Source organism: Oncorhynchus clarkii, chromosome 4 (genome assembly GCF_045791955.1).
Source record: "Oncorhynchus clarkii lewisi isolate Uvic-CL-2024 chromosome 4, UVic_Ocla_1.0, whole genome shotgun sequence".
NCBI lineage: Eukaryota > Metazoa > Chordata > Actinopteri > Salmoniformes > Salmonidae > Oncorhynchus > Oncorhynchus clarkii.
This window is the reverse complement of record NC_092150.1, coordinates 89,087,761-89,110,107: the sequence shown is the minus strand read 5'-3', so window position 1 is coordinate 89,110,107 and position 22,347 is coordinate 89,087,761. Positions and strand designations below refer to the sequence as shown.

The window sequence follows — 22,347 nt, the reverse complement described above, 5'->3', positions numbered from 1 at the left end:
ATGAGGATCATGGTGTAATATAATAGACAGATACACATTAACAGGACATCAATCATATGACACCACCAGAGAATATTAGCCATTTTAAAGAAAAAATGTATATCTCACAAAATCTGTTACGTAATAGTTTTTCAGATCAATGTCTTCCAGCATATTGTGTTTGGGTCCCTTATTTATTTTATTTATTCAAACCTGTCGAGAAAGTCTTCAAAGAGAGCAGCTTGTGGGTTTTTTGAGGTTTGTTATTAAAAAGGTCCCTTCTCCTTCCACTCCAGTTGCCATAGAAACAAACAAAGAAAATGGTCACTGCTGTGCCAGCCCCACCCCCCCCCCCCCCCAAAAAAAGAAGCCAGTATTTTCTCTCTTTGTCATAGTCTGTCTTTCTCCTTCCCCTCTGACTGAATGAAGCTACTCTACCATTCACAAGTTTAGGGGTCACTTAGAAATGTCCTTGTTTTATTTTAAGAAAAGCTCTTTTTTTTGGCTAATTAAAATAACATCAAATTGATCAGAAATACAATGTTGACATTGTTAATGTTGTAAATGACTATTGTAGCTGGAAACGGCAGATTTTTTTATGGAATATCTACATAGGCGTACAGAGGCCCATTGTCAGCAACCATCAGTCCTGTGTTCCATTGGCACGTTGTGTTAGCTAATCCAAGTTTATAATTTTAAATGGCTAATTGATCATTAGAAAACACTCAATGTCATGGCTGGCCAATAAAAAGAAAAGATTAAGATGGGCAAAAGAACAGACACTTGAAAGAGGAACTCTGCCTAGAAGGTCAGCATCCCGGAGTCGCCTCTTCACTGTTGACGTTGAGACTGGTGTTTTGCGGGCACTATTTAATGAAGCTGCCAGTTGAGGACTTGTGAGGCGTCTTTCTCAAACTAGACACAAATGTATTTGTCCTCAAGCTCAGTTGTACACCGGGGCCTCTCACTCCTCTTTCTATTCTGGTTAGAGCCAGTTTGCTCTGTTCTATGAAGGGAGTAGTGCACAGCGTTGTACGAGATCTTCAGTTTCTTGGCAATTTCTCGCATGGAATAGCCTTCATTTCTCAGAACAAGAATAGACTGACAAGTTTCAGAAGAACGTGCCTTGTTTCTGGCCATGTTCAGCCTGTAATCAAACCCACAAATGCTGATGCTCCAGATAATCAACTAGTCTAAAGAAGGCCAGTTTTATTGCTTCTTTAAATCAGGACAACATTTTTAAGCTGTGCTTGCTAACATAATTGCAAAAGGGTTTTCTAATGATCAATTAGTCTTTTAAAATGATGAAGTTGGATTAGTTAACAACGTGCCATTGGAACACAGGAGTGATGGTTGAGAATAATGGGCCTATGTACACCTATGTGGATATTCCATTTTAAAAAATCTGCCGTTTCCAGCTACAATAATGTCTACACTGTATATCTGATCAATTTGATGTTATTTTAAATGAACAAAAATAGTGTTTTTCTTTAAAAAACAAGGACATTTCAATGTGACCCCAAACTTTTGAACAGTAGTGTATGTCTTTGGATACGGCAGCTAGTCTGTCCTTTCTCCTTTGTGTTATGATAATAATGCCCACTGTTTGTAGGAAGGGAAGGGAAGCCATTTTGTTTATAGAAAGGGAAGGAAACACAGTTTGTTTGTAGGAGGGGAAGGAAACTCAGTTTGTTTGTAGGAAGGAAAGGAAACTCAGTTTGTTTGTAGGAAGGAAGGAAACTCAGTTTGTATGAAGGAAAGGAAACTCAGTTTGTTTGTAGGAAGGAAGGACACTCAGTTTGTTTGTAGGAAGGAAGGAAACTCAGTTTGTATGAAGGAAAGGAAACCAAGTTTGTTTGTAGGAAGGAAAGGAAACTCAGTTTGTATGAAGGAAAGGAAACTCAGTTTGTTTGTAGGAAGGAAAGGAAACTCAGTTTGTTTGTAAGAAGGGAAGGAAACTCATTTTGTTTGTAGGAAGGAAAGGATGGAAACTCAGTTTGTTTGTAGGAAGGAAAGGAAGGAAACTCAGTTTGTTTGTAGGAAGGAAGGGAAGGAAACTCAGTTTGTTTGTAGGAAGGAAAGGAAGGAAACTCAGTTTGTTTGTAGGAAGGAAGGGAAGGAAACTCAGTTTGTTTGTAGGAAGGGAAGGAAACTCAGTTTGTTTATAGGAAGGAAAGGAAACTCAGTTTGTTTGTAGGAAGGAAAAGGAAGGAAACTCTGTTTGTAGGAAGGGAAGGAAACTCAGTTTGTTTGTAGGAAGGGAAGGAAACTCAGTTTGTTTGTAGGAAGGGAAGGAAACTCAGTTTGTTTGTAGGAAGGGAAGGAAACACAGTTTGTTTGTAGGAAGGGAAGGAAACCCAGTTTGTTTGTAGGAAGGGAAGGAAACCCAGTTAGAAAACTGTAAAAGGAAACTACTAACTCTAAACTGAACAAATCAAAAGAATGAAGAAGTTCAGATCCCAAAGTCTAGTATGTCCTCCTTACACAAGGATAGGGCCCTTCAGTTCAAGTGGTGTTAAGCGCTAGGCCACATAGTTTGTTGATTAATACAAAAAGCCTGGATGGTAGTAGTCTAGTCCTCCACAGGTAGGCAGGCCGGCAGGCTCTAGTGTCCCAATACAGATCACCTACGTGGGCCATTCCCCTCTACTCTACTCCCAGGCTTCGGGCCTACTCCTGGCCTCCTCAGCTGCATTTGCAGGATTTGACGATCATGTTGGACAGCTGCTCAATTTTAGGGGTACGTCCAGAGTAGTAGAGAATGGTAAGAGGCTCCAGGTCCTGGGGAACGCAGCAGGGAGAGGCTGAAGCCTCTGGGTTCAGAGTGTTATACAGGCTCAGCAGCTATAAAGGAACAAGAAAGAGATGAGGGTATAAAATGTACTTTTTTTGGTCTACCAGCCATTCAGATTTTTTACCAGCCAACATATTTTTGGGTCATTTACATTTTTTCAACAAAGCACACAACAAAAAAACAGATGAACATTCTTTCTAAATGTTTCTATCATAAATGTATTACCAGTAAGATGTAAATGTGGTCTATTGAATAATTTCATTTTTTTTTGTGACCTGAGTCTTCACTAAAATATCACAGAGGAGACTAAATGTTCACCTGCCCCTTTAAGAGCGGGAGGTTACCGCGGTAACGCGACTCCAATCATGTGTGTACCTGTGAGATTGACTAGTAGAAACACTGGCTTCTCTTCTCTAGCAGTTGAAACTTAAGCATAGAAAAACAACCTTGCTTGTGAACAAAAATAAATGTAAATAGCTAAGAAAATAAGGACAAAGTCTCACTTCAGTAGACTTTAGTTTCAAGTAAATTAAACCTATATTTATGCCTGTGCGCAACGCTTCTAAAAACGAATCTTTCACTCAGCTCTTCAGGTGCACACAGCTCCCAGCCAGACAGTGTTGCAGCGTGAGGTGGGATAGGCTATATAGCATTTGTAATTTCGATTTTGTGCGATTAAATTTACCAGCTATGAAACAAAATGGCGGAAATACTTTGAAAACAGTTACTGCAGTGTTTATTTTTTTTACTGTAAATGTGATCATATTTCACTATTTTTATTCACAAACACAAGTGAAACGCTCGCACAGTGGAGCCCTGACTTCCCACCAACAAGGCTGGTGAAATAGACATCTTACCCGCCAAAATATACCCACAGGGGACAGGTGTTCATTTTAGGCTGTGAACCAGACATTTTGGTGTTTCTGATGTGGAAGCTGAAATGTGGATTAATGTGCAACTGTCCCGGTCTACGACTAAATTGCGTAAATAAATCAATCCTGGCAGATCTGAATTTTATTCTGGTTGAGTCCTGTGTATGACGAAATTTTGCTGAGTCTCACTGCTACCTTACATGGGCTATTGAGCAGCTACCTAGCCTGTATTTTTTTGTCATTATAGCCTTGGTGCAAATAACCACAATTGCCCTCACCTGTGTGTGAGGTGTCAGAATGCCCTCACCTGTGCGTGTGTGTGTCTGGTGTCAGAATGCCCTCACACACAGGTGAGGGTGTGTGTGTGTGTGTGTCTGTGTGTGTTGTCAGAATGCCCTCACCTGTGTGTGTATGTGTGTTTCTGCGTGTGTGTTTGTGTGGTGTCAGAATGTCCTCACCTGTGGGTGTGTGTGTGTGTGTGTGTGTGTGTGTGTGTGGTGTCAGACTGCCCTCACCTGTGTGTGTGTGTGTGTGTGTGTGTGTGTGTTTGTGTTGTGCACCTGTGTGTGTGTGTGTGGTGTCAGACTGCCCTCACCTGTGTGTGTGTGTGTTGTGTCAGAATGCCCTCACCTGTGTGTGTGTGTGTGGTGTCAGACTGCCCTCACCTGTGTGTGTGTGTGTGTGGTGTCAGAATGCCCTCACCTGTGTGTGCGTGGTATCGGAGCTCCTCAGGTAAGGGCAGGGTCCAGAGCAGTAGTTAGCGAAGTATCCTTTAGGCTCGTGGATCCACTTCCAGTCCAGGTCCCGACGGAAGTCGATGTAGAGACGACGCACACAGCAGTTCTCCTCAACAGTGCTGGGGGGGGGGGGGGGGGGGGACGACGACACAATAAACTACGGTGAATCACAGTTCTCCTCAACAGTGCTGGGAGGGAGGGGGGGGGGGGCACAACAAACTACGGTGAATCACTCATACCTTCTCACTTATACAACAATGAGCTCGGTAGTCAACTGTGATAACTGTTAGTTAAACTCAGTTAAACTTTAGTTAAACTTTAGTTAAACTCAGTTGAAGTTTCAATTAAGTTATTAAAGTTTCTCGTCTTGATCAACCAACACGTGAATGGCTTCAGATTGCACGTATGGGAAAGGTTAGCTGGCTCATTGATCCTTCATCTGCTATTGTTGTTTTATACAGGCTCCTTACGAGAAGCAGTAGTTGGTGTCCAGGGCCCGTTTGCGTCTGCGTGGCTGTGAGTCGAGGCGGTGAGGAGGGATCATCATGAGGATGAGGTGAGGCAGGTACGGCTCCTTCTGCTCCTTCTTCTTCTTCTTCTTCTTCTTCAGACGACCCAGGTCCCAACGACCCAGCTCCTCATACTCCCCTTCCATACCTGTAGCAGAGAGACGTTACATATCAGCCAGTACATGTTACAGGGCAGACATTTTGTATGTTTCTCCGCTGCAGCAGAGAGAGGTCAAAAGGTCATTCATTACAATTACAACTTTATTATTTAGGATGCTTTCAAATTAGGACAACCGTAGACAATATAAGAAATACAATTTAAGGCATCAATTAAAATGTGCACGGTGCAATTTAATTAAGAAACTACAAGTTCACGGAAGCCACAGTTGTTAATTAACGTCAGGGCTAAACTATCTCTAGAATAGTTCCTTATATATTCCTTGATGGTCCTGTTAACCAGGTGGATGGCCTCGGGCTCAAACGAGGCCCTGCTCCTATTGGTGGAGCACTGCAGACAGGGCAGGCGACGTCTGTCAAGGGTGAGCAGTTTGAACTGCGGGTTGAGGACAAAGGGTGCTGTTCCCCAGGACGTCATAGGCCTCCTCACTTGGGGACTTTGTGTCTTATAAAGCCGTTTTAAAAATGTTTATTTTTTTTTAAAAACTTTTTTGAATGTCAGTTCAATGTTCACTCTGTCAAAAGGAGCACAGATGCAGCTCAAGAAGCTATCAGTATGTGGAGGACAGAGCGAGACTTGCAGTTCATTTGCCAGTTATTGGGTGGTGTAACAACAACAAAAAGGACCACACGAAGAAGATAATGTTATGCCTGCTGACCTTTGAACTTGACCTCCAGCACTTCGTTCACATTGTCGATGATGTCGCCGTTGGGGTTGAAGGTGTGGCAGGGGCAGTGTACGCTGATCTCCAGACCCAGGTTGGTCGCTGACAGGAGAGAGGCATCATGGGAAAGATAAGTAGTTTCATCATGTCAATCAGTTAGTGTTGAGTGATTAAATTATACTTTTTTAAATAAAACGAATTGACCGAAGTCGGTTCAATTATTTGAATTCCATTTAGTTCGTTTTTTCTTCTTCTGTGAGCTCAATGTGTAGTTTCCGTAGAGAGAAATCAGATCCAGCCTGAACTGTGTGATGTAGTAGGGAGTTGTAGTTTCTCTAGGAATAAATCAGATCCAGCCTGAACTGTGCGATGTAGTAGGGAGTTGTAGTTTCTCTAGGAATAAATCAGATCCAGCCTGAACTGTGTGATATCGTAGGGAGTTGTAGTTTCTCTAGGAATAAATCAGATCCAGCCTGAACTGTGTGATGTAGTAGGGAGTTGTAGTTTCTCTAGGAATAAATCAGATCCAGCCTGAACTGTGTGATGTAGTAGGGAGTTGTAGTTTCTCTAGGAATGAATCAAATCCAGCCTGAACTGTGCAATGTAGTAGGGAGTTGTAGTTTCTCTAGGAATAAATCAAATCCAGCCTGAACTGTGCAATGTAGTAGGGAGTTGTAGTTTCTCTAGGAATAAATCAGATCCAGCCTGAACTGTGTGATGTCGTAGGGAGTTGTAGTTTCTCTAGGAATAAATCAGATCCAGCCTGAACTGTGCAATGTAGTAGGGAGTTGTAGTTTCCAACAGGCCAATATTCCACACTGAACAAAAATATAAAGGCAACCATGTAAAGTGTTGGTTCCATGTTTCATGAGCTGAAATAAAAGATCCCAGAAATGTTCCATATGCACAAAAAGCTTAATTCTCTATAATTTTATGCACAATTTTGTTTACATCCCTGTTAGTGAGCATTTCTCCTTTGCCAAGATAATCCATCCACCTGACAGGTGTGGTATATCAAGAAGCTGATTAAACAGCATAATCATTACACGGGTGCACCTTGTGCTGGGGATAAAAGGCCACTCTAAAATGTGCAGTTTTGTCACACAACAAAACGTCACAGACGTCTCAAGTTTGAGGGAGCGAGCAATTGACATACCGACTGTAGGAATGTCCACCAAAGCAGTTGCCAGAGAATTTAATGTCAATTTCTCTACCATAAGCCGCCACCAACATTGTTTTAGAGAATTTGGCAGTACATTCAACTGGCCTCACAAAAGCAGACCAAGTGTAACCACGCCAGCCCAGGACCTCCACATCTGGCTTCTTCACCTGCAGGATCGTCAGACCAGCCACCCAGACATCTGATGAAACTGAGGAGTATTTCTGTCACATTGAAGGAGAACCATTGTAATAAAGCCCTTTTGTGGGTAAAAACGTATTCTGATTAGTCCCACCCATTAAGGAGCCAGGCGCACCCACTTGGTAGCCAGGCCCACCTACTTGGGAGCCAGGCCCACCCATGACTGCCCAGTCATGTGCCCAGTCATGTGAAATCTATAGATTAGGGCCAAATGAATCTATTTTCAATTGACTGATTTCCTTATATTAACTGTAACTCAATAAAATGGTTTGAAATTGTTACATGTTGCATTTATATACTTGTTCAGCATTCATTGGTTAGTTACATAAAATGTGTTAATTATTTACCATGACCAGAATGCATTGCATGGGAGCTTAATAAACTTGACATGGAGACAGGGAGAAGATGGAGAGAGATAGAAAGCAGTTGGATTACGAGCCTGAAAATACATGAAGAGATTGACAAGTGGTACTCAGCAGTCATAAAAGTATGCCTTATTTACTTTGAAGAACTACTAAAAAAATAGTGATTTTTGACAGACAGCGGCTCTATAGAGATGAGATGATGACTTGGGAACTAAATAATAAAGTCATCAAATAAAACGAATGTCATAAACACAACGGCTGACATTTTATATTAAAGTAATGTGAACAAATGACGGTTAATGAGTGATCAGCAGTAACGGACAGTCACAAGCATCATGGGACTTTTATTCATGGTTTTATTCTGTGTTACAACATTCAACCCATAATGCATTTCATGCATTATCATTTTTTGTATATTTTTTTCTTCTCTCGCTGAAACCCCAAACCGACCTCAAAATGCACTAAATTGCTCAACACTACAATCAATTAATGAATCAAACCCTCACCTCTGTACATCAACCACTCCCGTACCGTCTCTGTCACGTCGAAGGAGACCCATTCTGGCGTTCCCTTGGTCAGCACGTTCTTGGCTCCGATGTAGCGCTGCTTAGCTATGTGCTCGTCTGGTCTCAGGATCTGAAAACCAAAAAAAAGGGGGATTTACTGTATACGAACGATACAGAGTCACTGCACTGATGCTGTTGCAACTAGTGGAGACGTTTTTTAAGCAACTTTGTGAGAGGAAACGTAAAGAAGCTCGACAATAAGGATAAGGACTTCATTACTGCCATGACATCGTATGGCATCTTCTAGAGCAGAGGCTTTAGAGAGAGATGCTTCTAGAATGTTTGCGGTACATTCAGTTTAATAAAACATAAAAAAAATGAAGTGAATCGGCATCCAAAAACAGACTCAATTAAAACACTCAAACAGTGGAGGCTCATCAGAGGAGGAAGAGGAGGACCATCCTCTTCAGTGAATTTCATACAAATAGTAAAACATTGAAAAAGAAGTCTCCTTTTATCCTAGCGTTCCCCTTTCCCCGTTCCCCTGCCCCGTTCCCCTTGCCCCGAGCCAGACCCTGTACACATTCTCCGGGCCTGGCGAGCTGGAGTTAGGGTCTGGCGGCTGCCCACCACCAAACCACAAGCTGGATATCATCTTCTCTCTCCTCTTCTTCAGTTGAAACTGAAGTTTGAAAAAAGAGGGGATGTGGAATACTAGGCAACATGTTTTTTATTGTCGACGTCAGCATGATAAACCTTTCTATGCTAAACTAAACTTTCTGGCCATATGAAAATGTAAAAAAGTCCACTACCGATCATACTCCTTAGCAAAACAAAAGCTATTGAATTGTATATATATATATTTTTAAATAATGTCTTGGAGGTGACGCTGTGTGTGAAGAGCACTGTGTTACCTCTACCAGGCCCCTCCCTCACACCTCAGAGCACTGTGTTACCTCTACTAGGCCCCTCCCTCACATCTCATAGCACAGTGTTACCTCTACCAGGCCCCTCCCTCACACCTCAGAGCACTGTGTTACCTCTACTAGGCCCCTCCCTCACATCTCAGAGCACTGTGTTACCTCTACCAGGCCCCTCCCTCACATCTCAGAGCACTGTGTTACCTCTACCAGGCCCCTCCCTCACATCTTAGAGCACTGTGTTACCTCTACCAGGCCCCTCCCTCACATCTCATAGCACTGTGTTACCTCTACCAGGCCCCTCCCTCACATCTCATAGCACTGTGTTACCTCTACCAGGCCCCTCCCTCACATCTCATTGCACTGTGTTACCTCTACCAGGCCCCTCCCTCACATCTCATAGCACTGTGTTACCTCTACCAGGCCCCTCCCTCACATCTTAGAGCACTGTGTTACCTCTACCAGGCCCCTCCCTCACATCTCATAGCACTGTGTTACCTCTACCAGGCCCCTCCCACACATCTCATAGCACTGTGTTACCTCTACTAGGCCCCTCCCTCACATCTCATAGCACTGTGTTACCTCTACCAGGCCCCTCCCTCACATCTCATAGCACTGTGTTACCTCTACTAGGCCCCTCCCTCACATCTCATAGCACTGTGTTACCTCTACCAGGCCCCTCCCTCACATCTCATAGCACTGTGTTACCTCTACCAGGCCCCTCCCTCACATCTCATAGCACTGTGTTACCTCTACCAGGCCCCTCCCACACATACTCTTTCACCCCCTGCTTAATTAAAGAGCAAGACTTCTAGCAGTATTAATTGACAACTGTTACATCCCAAATGGCACCCTAGTCACTTTACAGTACACTACCTTTTGATCAGGGCCAATAGGGATCTGGTCTAATGTAGTGCACTATATAGGGAATAGGATACCATAGGGATCTGGTCTAAAGTAGTGCACTATATAGGGAATAGGGTGCCATAGGGATCTGGTCTAAAGTAGTGCACTATATAGGGAATAGGGTGCCATAGGGATCTGGTCTAAAGTAGTGCACTATATAGGGAATAGGGTGTCATTTGGAACAGCCTTCCATGTTGATGCCTGATGACCTGGATGTTGGTTTGCAGGCCTTTGTGTTCCCCACCTCTAAATTAAACTAGGAGGAAAGACTTATCATTGTCAAATCAAATTGTATTGGTCACATACACACGGTTAGCAGATGTTATTGGTCACATACACATGGTTAGCAGATGTTATTGGTCACATACACATGGTTAGCAGATGTTATTGGTCACATACACATGGTTAGCAAATGTTATTGGTCACATACACATGGTTAGCAGATGCTATTGGTCACATACACATGGTTAGCAGTTGTTATTGGACACATACACACGGTTAGCAGATGTTATTGGTCACATACACATGGTTAGCAGATGTTATTGGTCACATACACATGGTTAGCGGATGTTAATGCGAGTGTAGCGAAATGCTTGTGTTTCTTGTTCCCGACCGTGCAGTAATATCTAACAAATTCACAACAACTACCTAATACATACAAATGTAAAGGAATGGAATAGGAATATGTACATACAAATATATGGGTGAGCGATGGCCGTGCGGCATAGGCAAGATGCAGTAGATGGTATAGAGTACAGTATATACATATGAGATGAGTAATGTTGGGTATGAAGACATTTTTAAAGTGGCGTTTAGTAAAGGTATAACCAGTCACTTTAAATAAGTCCATGTATTAAAGTGGCCAGAGATTTGAGTCAGTATGTTGGCAGCAGCCTCTCTATGGTAGTGATGGCTGTTTAACAGTCTGATAGCCAGAGATTTGAGTCAGTATGTTGGCAGCAGCCTCTCTATGTTAATGATGGCTGTTTAACAGTCTGATAGCCAGAGATTTGAGTCTGTATGTTGGCAGCAGCCTCTCTATGTTAATGATGGCTGTTTAACAGTCTGATAGCCAGAGATTTGAGTCTGTATGTTGGCAGCAGCCTCTCTATGTTAGTGGTGGCTGTTTAACAGTCTGATGGCCAGAGATTTGAGTCTGTATGTTGGCAGCAGCCTCTCTATGGTAGTGGTGGCTGTTTAACAGTCGGATGGCCAGAGATTTGAGTCTGTATGTTGGCAGCAGCCTCTCTATGTTAGTGGTGGCTGTTTAACACTCTGATGGCCAGAGATTTGAGTCTGTATGTTGGCAGCAGCCTCTCTATGTTAATGATGGCTGTTTAACAGTCTGATGGCCAGAGATTTGAGTCTGTATGTTGGCAGCAGCCTCTCTATGTTAGTGGTGGCTGTTTAACAGTCTGATGGCCAGAGATTTGAGTCTGTATGTTGGCAGCAGCCTCTCTATGTTAGTGGTGGCTGTTTAACAGTCTGATGGCCAGAGATTTGAGTCTGTATGTTGGCAGCAGCCTCTCTATGGTAGTGATGGCTGTTTAACAGTCTGAAGGCCTTGAGATAGAAGCTGTTTTTCAGTCTCTCGGTCCCTGCCTTGATGCACCTGTACTGACCTCGCCTTCTGGATGATAGAGCGGGTGAACAGGCTCGGAAGCGACCATCCCTGCCGGCTCCATCTTGTTGGCGCCGGGAGAGATGGTCCCCTCGCTTCAGGTCCTTAGAAAACGATGCAGTTATTTCTTGGGGGTCAGGCGGAGTTAAAGATCTCTGAAGGACATGGAGAGACGGAGGGGTACCTTTACACACCTGGTAGAGCTCGACCCTCTGTTCGTTCCTATTGGCAGCAGAGTTTGGAACCCTGAGAGCACGGAACTCAGCTCGGAACAGGTTGGTGGAGTTCCTCTCCATGGCCGACACATTGAAACGGAAAACTTTGGAGGTGATGCCTTTAGGACAGTAGGGAAGGTCATCTGTAGGACAGAGAGAAGAGACCTTTAAGGACAGTAGGGAAGGTCATCTGTAGGACAGAGAGAAGAGACCTTCAGGACAGTAGGGAAGGTCATCTGTAGGACAGAGAGAAGAGACCTTTAGGACAGTAGGAAAGGTCATCTGTAGGACACAGAGAGAAGAGACCTTTAGGACAGTAGGGAATGTCATCTGTAGGACACAGAGAAGAGACATTTAGGACAGTAGGGAAGGTCATCTGTATTACAGAGAGAAGAGACCTTTAAGGACAGTAGGGAAGGTCATCTGTATTACAGAGAGAAGAGACATTTAGGACAGTAGGGAAGGTCATCTGTAGGACACAGAGAAGAGACCTTTAGGACAGTAGGGAAGGTCATCTGTATTACAGAGAGAAGAGACATTTAGGACAGTAGGGAAGGTCATCTGTAGGACAGAGAGAATAGACCTTTAGGACAGTAGGGAAGGTCATCTGTAGGACAGATAGAAGAGACCTTTAGGACAGTAGGGAAGGTCATCTGTAGGACAGAGAGAAGATACCTTTAAGGACAGTAGGGAAGGTCATCTGTAGGACACAGAGAAGAGACCTTTAGGACAGTAGGGAAGGTCATCTGTATTACAGAGAGAAGAGACCTTTAAGGACAGTAGGGAAGGTCATCTGTATTACAGAGAGAAGAGACCTTTAAGGACAGTAGGGAAGGTCATCTGTAGGACACAGAGAGAAGAGACCTTTAAGGACAGTAGGGAAGGTCATCTGTAGGACACAGAGAGAAGAGACCTTTAAGGACAGTAGGGAAGGTCATCTGTAGGACACAGAGAGAAGAGACCTTTAAGGACAGTAGGGAAGGTCATCTGTAGGACACAGAGAGAAGAGACCTTTAAGGACAGTAGGGAAGGTCATCTGTATTACAGAGAGAAGAGACCTTTAATGACAGTAGGGAAGGTCATCTGTATTACAGAGAGAAGAGACATTTAGGACAGTAGGGAAGGTCATCTGTAGGACACAGAGAGAAGAGACCTTTAAGGACAGTAGGGAAGGTCATCTGTAGGACACAGAGAGACGAGACCTTTAAGGACAGTAGGGAAGGTCATCTGTAGGACACAGAGAGAAGAGACCTTTAAGGATAGTAGGGAAGGTCATCTGTAGGACACAGAGAAGAGACATTTAAGGACAGTAGGGAAGGTAATCTGTATTACAGAGAGAAGAGACCATTAGGACAGTAGGGAAGGTCATCTGTATTACAGAGAGAAGACACCTTTAGGACAGTAGGGAAGATCATCTGTAGGACAGAGAGAAGAGACCTTTAAGGACAGTAGGGAAGGTCATCTGTAGGACACAGAGAGAAGAGACCTTTAAGGACAGTAGGGAAGGTCATCTGTAGGACACAGAGAGAAGAGACCTTTAAGGACAGTAGGGAAGGTCATCTGTAGGACACAGAGAGAAGAGACCTTTAAGGACAGTAGGGAAGGTCATCTGTAGGACACAGAGAGAAGAGACCTTTAAGGACAGTAGGGAAGGTCATCTGTAGGACACAGAGAAGAGACATTTAAGGACAGTAGGGAAGGTAATCTGTATTACAGAGAGAAGAGACCATTAGGACAGTAGGGAAGGTCATCTGTATTACAGAGAGAAGACACCTTTAGGACAGTAGGGAAGATCATCTGTAGGACAGAGAGAAGAGACCTTTAAGGACAGTAGGGAAGGTCATCTGTAGGACAGAGAGAAGAGACCTTTAGGACAGTAGGGAAGGTCATCTGTATTACAGAGAGAAGAGACCTTTAGGACAGTAGGGAAGGTCATCTGTAGGACACAGAGAAGAGACATTTAGGACAGTAGGGAAGGTCATCTGTAGGACAGAGAGAAGAGACCTTTAAGGACAGTAGGGAAGGTCATCTGTATTACAGAGAGAAGAGACCTTTAATGACAGTAGGGAAGGTCATCTGTATTACAGAGAGAAGAGACATTTAGGACAGTAGGGAAGGTCATCTGTAGGACACAGAGAGAAGAGACCTTTAAGGACAGTAGGGAAGGTCATCTGTAGGACACAGAGAGAAGAGACCTTTAAGGACAGTAGGGAAGGTCATCTGTAGGACACAGAGAGAAGAGACCTTTAAGGATAGTAGGGAAGGTCATCTGTAGGACACAGAGAAGAGACATTTAAGGACAGTAGGGAAGGTAATCTGTATTACAGAGAGAAGAGACCATTAGGACAGTAGGGAAGGTCATCTGTATTACAGAGAGAAGACACCTTTAGGACAGTAGGGAAGATCATCTGTAGGACAGAGAGAAGAGACCTTTAAGGACAGTAGGGAAGGTCATCTGTAGGACACAGAGAGAAGAGACCTTTAAGGACAGTAGGGAAGGTCATCTGTAGGACACAGAGAGAAGAGACCTTTAAGGACAGTAGGGAAGGTCATCTGTAGGACACAGAGAGAAGAGACCTTTAAGGACAGTAGGGAAGGTCATCTGTAGGACACAGAGAGAAGAGACCTTTAAGGACAGTAGGGAAGGTCATCTGTAGGACACAGAGAAGAGACATTTAAGGACAGTAGGGAAGGTAATCTGTATTACAGAGAGAAGAGACCATTAGGACAGTAGGGAAGGTCATCTGTATTACAGAGAGAAGACACCTTTAGGACAGTAGGGAAGATCATCTGTAGGACAGAGAGAAGAGACCTTTAAGGACAGTAGGGAAGGTCATCTGTAGGACAGAGAGAAGAGACCTTTAGGACAGTAGGGAAGGTCATCTGTATTACAGAGAGAAGAGACCTTTAGGACAGTAGGGAAGGTCATCTGTAGGACACAGAGAAGAGACATTTAGGACAGTAGGGAAGGTCATCTGTAGGACAGAGAGAAGAGACCTTTAAGGACAGTAGGGAAGGTCATCTGTAGGACAGAGAGAAGAGACCTTTAGGACAGTAGGGAAGGTCATCTGTAGGACAGAGAGAAGAGACCTTTAAGGACAGTAGGGAAGGTCATCTGTAGGACACAGAGAAGAGACCTTTAAGGACAGTAGGGAAGGTCATCTGTAGGACACAGAGAAGAGATCTTTAGGATAGTAGAGAAGGTCATCTGTAGGACAGAGAGAAGAGACATTTAGGACAGTAGGGAAGGTCATTTGTAGGACAGAGAGAAGAGACATTTAGGACAGTAGGGAAGGTAATCTGTAGGACACAGAGAAGAGACATTTAGGACAGTAGGGAAGGTCATCTGTAGGACAGAGAGAAGAGACATTTAGGACAGTAGGGAAGGTAATCTGTATTACAGAGAGAAGAGACATTTAGGACAGTAGGGAAGGTCGTCTGTAGGACACAGAGAAGAGACATTTAGGACAGTAGGGAAGGTCATGTGGGGCAGGTTGTTGGAGACAGACAGTAGGGCAGGTTGTTGGAGACAGACAATAGGGCAGGTTGTTGGAGACAGAGAGGAGCAGACAGACAGTAGGGCAGGTTGTTGGAGACAGAGAGGAGACAGGCAGTAGGGCAGGTTGTTGGAGACAGAGAGTAGACAGACAGTAGGGCAGGTTGTTGGAGACAGACAGTAGGGCAGGTTGTTGGAGACAGAGAGGAGACAGACAGTAGGGCAGGTTGTTGGAGACAGAGAGGAGACAGACAGTAGGGCAGGTTGTTGGAGACAGAGAGGAGACAGACAGTAGGGCAGGTTGTTGGAGACAGACAGTAGGGCAGTTTATTTGCAAGAAACAGGCATAGGGAGGACCGAGCTCAGTAATTGTAGTCTCCCTGCCCTGTAGTCTCCCCTGCCCTGTAGTCTCCCCTGCCCTGTAGTCTGAAGTAGTAGTGGTCTGGTCTGAAGTAGGAGGGGTCTGAAGTAGTAGTGGTCTGAAGAAGGAGGGGTCTGAAGTAGTAGTGGTCTGGTCTGAAGTAGGAGGGGTCTGAAGTAGTAGTGGTCTGGTCTGAAGTAGGAGGGGTCTGGTCTGAAGTAGGAGGGGTCTGAAGTAGGAGGGGTCTGGTCTGAAGTAGGAGGGGTCTGGTCTGAAGTAGGAGGGGTCTGAAGTAGGAGGGGTCTGGTCTGAAGTAGGAGGGGTCTGGTCTGAAGTAGGAGGGGTCTGCTCTGAAGTAGGATTGGTCTGGTCTGAAGTAGGAGGGGTCTGGTCTGAAGTAGAAGGGGTCTGAAGTAGGAGGGGTCTGGTCTGAAGTAGTAGGTGTCTGGTCTGAAGTAGGAGGGGTCTGCTCTGAAGTAGGAGTGGTCTGGTCTGAAGTAGGAGGGGTCTGGTCTGAAGTAGAGGGGTCTGAAGTAGGAGGGGTCTGGTCTGAAGTAGACGGGGTCGGCTCTGAAGTATGAGGGGTCTGGTCTGAAGTAGGAGGGGTCTGAAGTAAGAGGGTTCTGGTCTGAAGTAGGAAGGGTCTGAAGTAGTAGGGGTCTGGTCTGAAGTAGGAGGGGTCTGAAGTAGTAGGGGTCTGGTCTGAAGTAGTAGGTGTCTGGTCTGAAGTAGGAAGTGTCTGGTCTGAAGTAGGAGGGGTCTGGTCTGAAGTAGTAGGGGTCTGGTCTGAAGTAGGAGGGGTCTAGTCTGAAGTAGGAGGGGTCTGGTCTGAAGTAGGAGGGGTCTGGTCGGAAGTAGGAGGGGTCTGGTCTGAAGTAGATGGGGTCTGGTCTTAAGTAGGAGGGGTCTGGTCTGAAGTAGGAGGGGTCTGGTCTGAAGTAGGAGGGGTCTGGTCTGAAGTAGGAGGGGTCTGGTCTGAAGTAGGAGGGGTCTGGTCTGAAGTAGAAAAGGCTTTGAATAGATCTCGTCAGGTGGAAAGCATCAAGGGTCAAGGGATATAACTTCAACGATTCTCTTTATATGAGGAAGTTTGTGCACCTGGTGAAGTTCATCTGGCAAAGGGGGGTTCATCATAACACTAATATAATGTCATCATGATATGTGCTCTCTTTATTTCCACAATCAGGGGTACCAGATTTGCCAATGGCACCACAGTGTCAAGAAAAAGTATGTGAACCCTTTGGAATTACCTGGATTTCTGCATAAATTTGACATAACATTTGATCTGATCTAAGTCACAACAATAACACAATGTGCTTAAACTAATAACACACAATTATGTATTTTTGTTTGTCTATATTGAATACATCATTTAAACATTCAAAGTGTAGGTTGGAAAAATGTATGTGAACCCCCTAATGGCTAATGACTTTTTTAATTGGAGTCAGGAGTCAACCAACCTGGAGTCTAATCAATAGGATGAGGTTGAAGATGTTGATTAAAGCTGCCTTGCACTATAAAAAAAAACACTCACAAAATGTGTGTTTGCTATTCACAAGAAGCATTGCCTGATGTGAACCATGCCTCCAACAAAAGAGATCTCAGAAGACGTACAATTGAGAATTGTTGCCTTGCATAAAGCTGGACAGGGTTACAAAAGTATCTCTAAAAGTCAGTCCACGGTAAGACAAATTGTCTATAAATGGAGAAAGTTCAGCACTGTTGCTACTCTCCCTAGGAGTGGCCGCCCTGCAAAGATGACTGCAAGAGCACAGAGCAGAAATCTCAATGAGGTTAAGAAGAATCCTAGAGTATCAGCTAAAGACTTACAGAAATCTCTGAAAGATGCTAACATCTCTGTTGAGTCTACGATACGTAAAACACTAAACAAGAACGGTGTTCATTGGAGGACACCATGGAAGAAGCCACTGCTGTTCAAAAAAAACATTGCTGCACGTCTGAAGTTTGCAAAAGAGCACCTGGATGTTCCACAGCGCTTCTAGCAAAATATTTTGTGGATAGATTAAACTAAAGTTGAGTTGTTTGGAAGGAACACACAACACTATGTGTGGAAAAAAAAGGCAAAGCACACAAACATCAAAACCTCATCCCAACTGTAAAGTCTGGTGGAGGGAGCATCATGGTTTGGGGCTGCTTTGCTGCCTCAGGGCCTGGACAGCTTGCTATCATCGATGGAAAAATGAATTCCCAATTTTATCAAGACATGTTGAAGGTGAATGTAAGGTCATCTGTCTGCTAATTGAAACTCAACAGAAGTTGGGTGATGCAACAGGACAACAACCCAAAAGACACAAGTAAATCAACAACAGAATGGCTTCAACAGAAGAAAATACACCTTCTGGAGTGGCCCAGTCAGAGTCCTGACCTCAACCTGATTGAGATGCTGTGGTGATGCGGTTCACACCAGACATCCCAAGAATATTGTGGAACTGAAACAGTTTTGTAAAGAGGAATGTTCCAAAATTCCTCCTGACCGTTGTGCAGGTCTGATCTGCAACTACAGAAAACGTTTGTCTGAGGTCATTGCTGTCAAAACAGGGTCAACCTGTTATTAAATCCAAAGGTTCACATACTTTTCCCACCCTGCACTGTGAATGTTTACACGGTGTGTTCAATAAAGACATGGAAACATATAATCGTTTGTCTGTTATTCGTTTAAGCAGACTGTGTTTGTCCATTTGTTGTGACCTAGACGAATATCAGATAAAGGTTTATGACCAATTTATCCAGGTCATTCTAAAGGGTTCACATACTTTTTTTTCTTCCCACTGTATAACAATGTTGAACCGGTGTTTTCTTGAGTAATTCAAGTCACTAGAAATTCTCAGGTGTAAAGACAGTCAAGACAGCCTTCCTGGCATTGGAAGGCATTTACAAAAAACTGGGGTCTCTTCCTCTCTGACGTAAGTGGACTTCTAAAAGTCTGTAGCCAGCTGAGGGAAAGGGCAATGTGCACAACAGGTAACATATAGAAAAACCATCCTCCGTGTTTGCTGCTGGCTCCGTCCAGAAAGCAGCATATGCTGAAGTCATTAGTCCCCATTGGGGTGAATACTGCATATGCATGTGTAACAGTATAACTTTAGACCGTCCCCTCGCCCATACCCGGGCGCGAACCAGGGACCCTCTGCACACAGACAACAACAGTCACCCACGAAGCATCGTTACCCATCGCTCCACAAAAGCCGCGGCCCTTGCAGAGCAAGTGGAACCAACTACTTCAAGGTCTCAGAGCAAGTGACGTCACCGATGGAAACGCTATTTAGCGCGTACCACCGCTAACTAAGCTAGCCGATTTCACATCCGTTACACATGATGACGCTATTGACAACTGAACCTGCTCTTTTAAAGCTCTCTTTTACACTTTGCACTGTTTTTAACTTTCATTTATAGTTAGTTATGTTGTGTTGTATCTCATGTATATGCAGCACTCTTGGTCAGAGCTGGAAAAAAAAGAAATGCAAATCTCAACGTGTGACCTCTGGTTAAATAAAGAACCACAACAAGATTATGTGAATCTCTTGCATTTCGGTGCGTTTGACAATCGTCTTTTCATACAGAGTACGAGATCAATGCCAATATTCAGTCAAATCTAAACTTCAACCTATACTGTTACAGATGACTATTGTCACTTTTTTTCTTCTATACACTATAAGGGATAATAGTTCATTAGGATGAGCCAAGTGGCTAAAGAGGAAGATCGTCAATCGATGTCGATCGAGATCATTAAGGAAAGTTTGACCTTTGACCCCCCAGGGAAATACTGCAACGCCATAGAGCTTTTGTAAACAAGAGGAATGGAGTATCCTAAATGGGAGTAGGTTGTAGATGCCTCTAGACACCGATCTTGGGTCAGTTTTGCATTTTAGTCGCCCTCCCCCACCCACTAATTGTTAAAGTTAGGATTTAAGGGATGGGAATCTGATCCTAGATTTGTCCCTAGAGGAACCTTCACCCTGGAGCCTCCTCAATATGCATCACTCATTATGTTTGTTTACATTGTGTTTTTAACTGGGCTTCAGGATGTAGTAGGAGCGAAAGGCAGCAATCTGTCCATGTTGTGTTGCTTTTTGGTCGGGAGCACTTTATATGGACACTTGTTGATTTCAAAGGGACCATGATGCAATGGGCTTTGCGTCGACCCAAAAGACCTTCTTCAAATTCTTCTACACTTAAAAACACTAACCCCCCCACCTCTCTACCCCCCTTCCATGTCACCTCTCTTCTCAGAAATTGTTACTCAGACCTCACAGACAATGTGTGGTGGGGAGTGGATGTCTATAAAGGTGATAATTAGGTGAGATAGGGAAAGGGAGATAGTGTGTGGTGGGGAGTGGATCTCTTACTAAGGAGTGGAGGAGGTCCTTCCATCTGCTAACTGTTTCTTTCTCCATGTTAACTTTCACTGTCCTTCCCTCAGCTAAGTTTTCCTGTCTCCATGTTAACTTTTCCTATCTCCCCTCAGCAAGGCTTCCCCTTCCCTTCCCCAGCCCTGTTCCAATCAGCTTGGGCAGATGTCCCTCTCATTTGGGCCTGGCTGAAACTAAAACGGACACATCTGGTGAGAGGGACTGGGTCCATGGGGAAAAAGAGGGAGGGAAGAGGAAGAGTGAGGAAGGAGGAGTAGGAACGACTTTACACAAAACTCGAGTCTTCTGGATTGAAATAGGTTGGGGGAAAGAGCTGAGGCAACTTCCAGGTTCATCCACAACATAGCTTCTACTAGTCCCACATCTCACTGAAGTCCTAGACACGTTCCTGAATACGGCCAATAAAGTGAACAGAAGTTAGCACATCTAAGGAGATCTTAAACAGATCATTTCTGACACATTCCATCTGGGTACTCACAGGGTTCCATCTGGGTACTCACAGGGTTCCATCTGGATACTCACAGGGTTCCATCTGGGTACTCACAGGGTTCCATCTGGGTACTCACAGGGTTCCATCTGGGTACTCACAGGGTTCCATCTGGGTACTCACAGGGTTTCCCAAACTCAGTCCTCATGACCTCAATGAGGTGCACGTTTTTTTTTTTTTGGGGGGGGGGGGGGGGGGGGGCACCCATTGGGGTCCCGAGGCCCGAGTTTGGGAAACTCTGGTCTACTGTATGTTATCCACACACTCCATATATGTAATATACAGAGTTGATCGGTTCCTATCCGTTGTCAACTATCAACTATGTAAAGCCCAGATAGGACCCATCATTGTCATGACAAATAGATAAACCACTAATTGTATGATCTTCACTCAGGTAACAGCCCACCTCCCTCTTGTGATCACGTGGAAGTTTTCAAAATTACGCATTTGGCACGCTCTCTATTCATTGATCTCGTGCGTAATGGAGCGCCCAACTACCATCAAAAAGAGTTTCACAAAAAATAACAATAGAAAATAGCTTTTCAACCAAAAGAGCATTAAGATGAATATAACATAGCACGACTTAGCCTACTATTTTCTGGCGGTCCCTGGACCATGTTGAATTTGTATATCTCTTTGGCATAATATTCGGTCTCCGTGTTGTCTTGGCCACAACTTTGCTGCTGGTCTCTCCCCAACTCCTCAAGCAGCTCCCGGGTACTGTTATACAACGACTGGATCTGGTAGGAGACCTGACTGGGTCCCAGGGAGTGTGGCGGGCTGGTCAACCGGAGCTTACTCAGTATCTGTCCCCGTATCGCCTCGAACCTCTTCCGCTTCACGTGATCGATATCCACCGTGGCGCAGGTTGACAGAGAAAGACTGGTAGTCGTGTAGTTTAGGAGAAGGACCAACAGAAGAGCTTTACCGAGATACATGTTTCTGTTGCTCAATGATGCACTTGGTTCGTGAAGCACTTAGGTAAACAAATGTAGTCTAATAACGGATTCACACCGGTGACTATTTCCCAAGGTTCCTTAAGCGTAAAAGTATGTTTAAACTTTCAAAATCAACTTCATAGCAGTTTACAAAAACTATTTTCTCGCACTTTCATTTGGCTTCTTCATACACGTATGTTCTCTCCCGATGAAATCCATTTCGCTGGTTTGTGATCCATAGAAATCTAGGTGTGTAATCAGCCATCAGACATCTATCGCCCAGCCGTTCCAAATGAATCAAATCCCAAACGCGGGCCAAACTAAAATCTACTCAGTGCAATAACGGTCTCAATCGTCATTCTAGTAACTGAACGCATACCGCCTATTGACTTGTCTTTCTCATTCTTCTATTTAACCCTTGTCGTCCACTTAGGTCGCCCGACTCGCCCCACAACTGCGCATCCTTCCCTTTTGTATTTGTATTTGTCATGAACAACTTCGTGCCACTGACCCGCACGCACCTTCTCCTAACAGCGCCCGGCTAACGTCACGTTGCAGAGCTGTGCGCCCTCCAGCACGGGCTCACGTTTGTTTTATACCGACGGCTGTGACGTTTTGATGGAGGAAGGACCACAGGTTATCTATCCCATATGACCATAACTCTATTCTGTGTAGAAGTTCTCAAATCTCAAAATATAACCTATTATCAGTTCAATACAATGTGTCATATCATATGTAATTCTAACCATTTATCATATTTTATATATTTTTTAATAGTTTAAAGTGATACATTTTAGTTGTATGACTTTATTATTACTTCAAATCAAATTTTATTTGTCAGATACACATGGTTAGCAGATGTTAATACGAGTGTAGTGAAATGCTTCTGTTTCTAGTTCCAACAATGCAGTAATAACCAACGAGTAATCTAAGGATCGAAATATGCTACAATGTTGCTTGTAGGCTATTTTGATAGCGTACAATTACTCTTGAGGTGATTTTTATTGATCTGGTTGCGTTAATCACTGTTGTTAGAGGAAAATGGTAG

General features: G+C 44.1%; 1 protein-coding gene across 1 annotated transcript; it reads right to left on the bottom strand.

Moving 5' to 3' along the window:
* Positions 1 to 1,497: 1,497 nt before the first annotated feature.
* Positions 1,498 to 21,861, bottom strand: LOC139407896 (transforming growth factor beta-3 proprotein-like). The gene is made up of 7 exons (XM_071151770.1): positions 20,954 to 21,861; positions 11,606 to 11,769; positions 7,965 to 8,094; positions 5,728 to 5,835; positions 4,853 to 5,039; positions 4,348 to 4,501; positions 1,498 to 2,823 (listed from the first exon to the last, which is right to left on the bottom strand). The coding sequence occupies exons 1-7, from the start codon at positions 21,297 to 21,299 to the stop codon at positions 2,665 to 2,667; spliced, it is 1,248 nt and encodes a 415-aa protein (XP_071007871.1). The 5' UTR covers positions 21,300 to 21,861; the 3' UTR covers positions 1,498 to 2,664.
* Between the last annotated feature and the right edge of the window lie 486 nt (positions 21,862 to 22,347).

What these genes read in the sequence shown, in the direction of transcription:
- LOC139407896 (XM_071151770.1), bottom strand. Translation starts at nt 21,299, where the DNA reads ATGTATCTCGGTAAAGCTCTTCTGTTGGTCCTTCTCCTAAACTACACG. An exon ending in AGAGGGTCGAGCTCTACCAG is followed by an intron (nt 8,095 to 11,605) that starts GTGTGTAAAGGT and finishes TTTGGTTTTCAG; the next exon opens with ATCCTGAGACCAGACGAGCA. An exon ending in GACACCAACTACTGCTTCTC is followed by an intron (nt 4,502 to 4,852) that starts GTAAGGAGCCTG and finishes CCCCCCCCCCAG; the next exon opens with CACTGTTGAGGAGAACTGCT.